Source organism: Bison bison, unplaced genomic scaffold (genome assembly GCF_000754665.1).
Source record: "Bison bison bison isolate TAMUID 2011002044 unplaced genomic scaffold, Bison_UMD1.0 scf7180017864383, whole genome shotgun sequence".
NCBI classification, from domain to species: Eukaryota; Metazoa; Chordata; class Mammalia; order Artiodactyla; family Bovidae; genus Bison; species Bison bison.
Window position 1 is genome coordinate 5,529,095 of NW_011494955.1, and position 6,000 is coordinate 5,535,094.

Sequence of the window (6,000 nt, forward strand, 5' to 3'; positions counted from 1 at the left end):
CTTTGGATGATGCTGCCCTTGACCACTGTTCTTGAACTTTTTCTGCTCACCCATCACTGAGTGGGATGGAAAACCCACAGATCAAACCATGCCCCCTATTTTCAGATGGTACTTGAAAAGAAGTAGGAAGAAGTGTTTCTCTTGATGCTTGGGATTTTTTTTTTTAATATCATTAATTTGTTCAGAAACAAAAGTGTAGGAAAAAATCTTTTTAAATTAAGAGGCGTTGGGGTAAAATTTACCCTGGCACCTCCTAGAAAGTGAAAAATGAAAGTGTTAGTCACTCAATTGTGTCTGACTCTTTGCGACCCATTGTAGCCTACCAGGGTCCTCTGTCCATGGGATTCTCCAGGCAGGAATACTGGAGTGGGTAGCCATCCTGTTCTCCAGGGGATCTTCCCGACCCAGGGATTGAACCAGGTCTCCTGTGTTGCAGGCAGACTCTTTACCGTCTGATCCACCAGGGAAGCCCAGCACTGGGTCTTGTAGGCACCTCCTAGAGAACCTCTTAAAAGTTGACTCCACTGCCTCAATAGCTGCCTGCCTATCTCTCCCCACTTTTCTCTGGCACAATAAAACACTGGTCCTAGAAAACCTTACTCAGGCATTGTCTCCTCTCTGAAGCCTCCTCTCCATCATATATGGAATGCAGACATCACCTGCATTACACTGGTTATGACTTAATTGAGAGGTAAAAAGAGGAGAGCTGAGAAAGTCCTCTTGGGTCCCAGCTGAGGTAGATTTTCTTGAAAGTTCAAATGCCTCCTGAGATTCTAGCTCCAGACGAGACCCCAGCATGTTGTCTGCCTAGTGTGCACTTCCAGCACCTTGTCCCTTCTGAGAGTTAAGACTCTTTCCTAGCATAAAACCTTCAACTAACTCTTCTGCAGTTCCCTGCCCCCGTGTTTATGAGTCCCCAGGATTGGGGGATATTTCTTTCTTTAAATGAAGCTCACACTATCCCATGGGGGGCTCTAAAGCAGGAGAGGACACTGGAGGAAGAGCACGTGGTGTCACTGCCGCCCTTCTTTGTCACTTCCCAGCCGTTTCATTGCCTCTTCCTTCCGTGACCCTCCCATTTTCGCTCTGTAGTTTTAAAGGCAAGTGGTCTGGTGGAGGTGGGCCCCTGGAGGAATGCGAACAGAAACAGGCCCTTTGATATGTGTGTTTTGCCCCCTACTTTCATATCCTATTAATGCCTTAGACATTTTTATCTGCTGATACTGGTTTCTGATTTATGACTTTAAACACAAAATCTAGAAGCTGTGCGTTAAAAACCACTCCTGAGAAGTCCCTTTAGTTTGCGGGCTAGTTTGGTGGGGTAGGGACATGGGGCCATGAGAAACCAAAAATGTCTTTCTAGAGCCAGGAAGAAAATGCCCTGAGAATTGGTGACCTTAGCAGACTAAGATTTTGCAACCACAGGGTGGAGCCAGGACTTCTCATTCACTGTTTGTGAATGTGGCAATTTGACAGCATTTTGGAGAAGAATCCATAACATCTCAGGAAGTTATGCACAGACAAATCTGAAAAAAAAAACAAAACCCAAATTTAATACCAAAGATCAATCTCAGAAACATAATATTAGGTTTCAAAAGCAAATTAGAGATCTAGAAGAAAAAAAAATTTAAGGGAAATTAGAGATCTAGAAAGATAGATACAGTATAATTCCTTAAACCTTGTAGGCTGCTACCTATATTTTTCATACATAGCAAAATTATGAAGACACTGAGATGATGCATGCCATCTACAGGATAGTGGGTGCTTTTGGAGGTGATGAGTGGAAGCAGATGTGGTCTCTGGGTGCTGTTGTTTTCTCTGCTTTTCTATATGTTTGAAACATGTGATTTTCTTTTGAGAAAATTTTTTTTATTATGAGAGTTCAGATTGACTAGTAAGGCACTCACTCTATAAAGTCCTTTGAAGTTAAGGGTTCCATAGTGCCAGATGACATAAGTAAAGAGAAAGGGCATTTCCAATCTCAGTAACCTATCTCCCGTTCCCCTTCTTAGGAATGTTCCTGGCTGATATCATTGAGAAATACTTTGTCTCCCCAACCCTCTTCCGAGTCATCCGATTGGCCCGTATTGGGCGCATCCTGCGTCTGATCAAAGGCGCAAAGGGAATTCGTACCCTGCTCTTTGCCTTAATGATGTCCTTGCCTGCTCTGTTCAACATCGGCCTTCTGCTCTTCCTGGTCATGTTCATCTTCTCCATCTTTGGGATGTCTAATTTTGCATACGTGAAGCACGAGGCTGGCATTGATGACATGTTCAACTTTGAGACCTTCGGCAACAGCATGATCTGCCTCTTTCAGATCACCACGTCGGCTGGTTGGGACGGCCTCCTGCTGCCCATCCTAAACCGCCCCCCTGACTGCAATTTGGATAAGGAACACCCAGGGAGTGGCTTTAAAGGAGACTGCGGGAACCCTTCAGTGGGCATCTTCTTCTTTGTGAGCTACATCATCATCTCCTTCCTGATTGTGGTGAACATGTACATTGCCATCATCTTGGAAAACTTCAGCGTAGCCACAGAGGAAAGCGCAGACCCTCTGAGCGAGGACGACTTTGAGACCTTCTATGAGATCTGGGAGAAGTTCGACCCCGATGCCACCCAGTTCATCGAGTACTGTAAGCTGGCAGACTTTGCAGATGCCCTGGAGCATCCCCTCCGCGTGCCCAAGCCCAACACCATTGAGCTCATCGCCATGGATCTGCCAATGGTCAGCGGGGATCGCATCCACTGCTTGGACATCCTTTTTGCCTTCACCAAGCGGGTCCTGGGAGATAGTGGGGAGTTGGACATCCTTCGGCAACAGATGGAGGAGAGGTTCGTGGCGTCCAATCCTTCCAAAGTGTCTTATGAGCCAATCACGACCACGCTGCGGCGCAAGCAGGAAGAGGTATCAGCAGTGGTCCTGCAGCGTGCCTACCGGGGACATTTAGCCAGGCGGGGCTTCATCTGCAAAAAGACAACTTCCAATAAGCTGGAGAATGGAGGCACACACCGGGAGAAAAAAGAGAGCACCCCATCCACAGCCTCCCTCCCCTCCTATGACAGTGTGACTAAACCTGAGAAGGAGAAACAGCAACGGGCGGAGGAAGGACGAAGGGAAAGAGCCAAAAGACAAAAAGAGGTCAGAGAATCCAAGTGTTAGAGGAAAGCAAAAATTCAACATTGTACAGACTTAAAACTTGCAAGTGAAAGATTGTTTACAAACTTCTGAATATTATCAATGCAGAACAGCTGTGGAGACACTTTATCCCGAAGATCTATACCAAACGTAGTCTGCTTACCACGTACCACGGTTGCATCTTGAGCAGTGACCTGCCAAGGGCAAAGGACCCTGCTCCCTGGACTCACAGATTTTCTAATGCTTGGGCAGGTGGTTACTGCATGTTCCACATCAGTCAATGCAACTTAGGACAAAACTAACAGGATACATAAAACAGAGGTCAGGCTGCCGGGACCAGTGTATTTCCGTTGCAGCCAGATGGATTTTTTTTTGTTTGTTTTTTATTTTGTTGATTCTCAGAAGCAGAAAGCATCACTTTAAAAGTTTGTTTGTTCATGCAAACTCTATTTGCATTCTTACATTAGTTAAGCTAAGCAGCAAAAAGGAAAAACACACACACTCACATTTAGCCCATGTCATTTACTTGTCAGTTTCTTTGACATAATGCCGCATTTTCTCCACATGGGCTTCACGTGGTTTGGAGATGGGTGGGGGAAAACAATCAGGTTTCTTCAGGCTGAGGAGGACTTGCTCAGGCCGATTCCAAACATTGTGTTCGTTCAATGCGTAGAAATGATTTGCATGATGGCATGCCGTGATCAGGAGTCATGCATGAGAACCATACACCACAGGACACTACTAACCCTGTCCCCTGCACTGGGTCAGCCTTTGGACAGGACCCAGCCCTGCACCGTTCACTGTATTTGGAGAAAAAATGGTAAGCATTCCATGCCCGCTGCAATTCTTTCTGAATTCTTAGAAGTCTTTCATACACCTTCTGGGTAGGGAAACATAACCAACCAATTGACCACCACCACCACCAACAACAAAAAAAAACAAACCCAGTCCAACAAGCAGATGGATCCGTTGTGTGTATATGTTTAACAGACATCTCTAACATACAGCCATTGTTGCACATTTTGAAAGATGAACTCTTTAATGCTGCTCTGTGTCCCATACGTGGGGAAACTTTGATCTCGAATGGCTTGTATTAATGTCACTGTAAAACCAAATCTTAGGGCTAAAAACAAAAATCAAAAAAATTTTTTCATTTATATCTTGCAATATTTATGATGATTGTTTAGCCTTCATACTGGGGAACTGACACTTTGGGGGGTAGAGATAAAAGTGCTATTCAGAGTAGCATGTTATCTCTAGAAGGTCATTTGGGGAACTTAAAACAACCTTTCGTTGGGGGTAAAGGGGTGCTCACTTCATCCGTATCATGTCCTCTGCATTGTGGCTTTCTCCGGGCTGGGGTCCACATGGAGGGGGTTTAGATATTCCGAACGGGCCTCTCTCTTCTATGGAGTGGTTGTCACAAGCTCAGTTGCTGCACAGTTCCTCTTGCCCGCATCACATTCTTGCACCATGCAGGGCTTCCTTTACCCACAGAGGTGAGTGAGGGCAGCAGCGCTGAGCTATGGCTGTGGTTTCTTTCATTTCTTATTAGAATCGATGATCACTGGTGGGACCTCAGGAGAGATGGAGCCGCCTCTGAACCCAGCCCACTTGATTTCTTTATTGCACTGGTTCTCATGAGAAAGCGATTTAATATGAATCCTTAAGAACTTCCAGCTTCCCCAGCACATTCCCTTTCAGCCAGTTTCGCCATCTGCTTAGCGACCTGCACATTGTCATTGGAGGGTGGCTTTGGCGGGGAGCGTCATAGCTTCTGTTCTATCTCCCACTTCCAGGAAGAGAGTTCTTAGTCCAGGGGTTTCTCATCCGATGACTAGATTTCAGAGCTAAGATGCTGCAGGTGAATGTGTCAGGAAGTCGATTCAAAGAATGAGGAGAGACTTCAGCATGCAAACCAAATCAAAATGAATTCTTCCTGAACCATACGGTAGAGGGGAAAAAACAACCCATAGTCAGACACACCAATCGGCCTTGCAGTAGGAGCACTTTGGATGTAATTTCACAGTCCACCTGACTAGTTTTGCATAGAACAAACCACAGCCAGTCAGTAAGCAGAGCTTCCTATCTTGCTGGACCATTAGAAACTCTGTCCAGTTCTCAGAAGCCTGCTTCTGCGACGTCATCCGTAGAACTTTTTGTACTACACCCGATTCCAGGTTGGGAAGGCATTCTCTTCAGTGACCCTGCTAACTGCTAGGATGAATGTATAGTAACATGTACAGGCTACATCGTAAACAGCACAAAACAGAAGCTGACGTGTGGTTATTCTTTTTAAGAGAATTATAAATACTGTAATATATCATTTTATTTTATTGGCATGCCTTTTTGTAAATACAAAGTATTAACTTATTAAATAGGAAATGGCTTCTGGCTTATGCCATTGTCATGTTTATTTTTATTTTTTATACTTTTCTTTCTTCTTAGAATTTAGATGCTGTCAGCCAATGTACATCCCCAAACCAGACAGACAGACAAAAAATTTTTTATTGCTAATGGTCTTTTCCAAAACAACAAAAAAATATATATATTTTTGTTCCAATGTGCAATAAATTCTAACCACTTCTATGCAAGATTTGGCTAAACTTCATAATTGTTCTTGTTCTTAGGTCTTGAGATGGGCCACAGAGCTATAAGATCCCGCTCCGTCCTCCAAGTGCTCGTGCTAGTGATGTCATTAAGCTACTAGAGCATATTAATGAGATTTTTTGAGCTCTGACCTTTTTTCCTCCCCCAGGCCCTGCTCTCCCCACCCAGCAGGCTGTCTCCTCAGTGACACACACAGGCCTTGGTATCTGACACCCATCAGCCAGCTTCATAGGGAAGAAGCCACCTCCACTCTA

The 6,000-nt window shown here is 44.8% G+C and overlaps 1 protein-coding gene across 1 annotated transcript in view; it reads left to right on the forward strand.

Moving 5' to 3' along the window:
• The window catches only part of SCN8A (sodium channel, voltage gated, type VIII, alpha subunit), a 193,806-nt gene extending 188,189 nt beyond the window's left edge, over window positions 1–5,617 (forward strand). Inside the window, exon 28 of the mRNA XM_010857857.1 lies at window positions 2,013–5,617. Within this exon, the coding sequence (XP_010856159.1) occupies window positions 2,013–3,160 (1,148 nt within the window). The 3' untranslated portion in view covers window positions 3,161–5,617. The remainder of the gene's footprint in view (window positions 1–2,012) is intronic.
• Window positions 5,618–6,000: the final 383 nt, after the last annotated feature.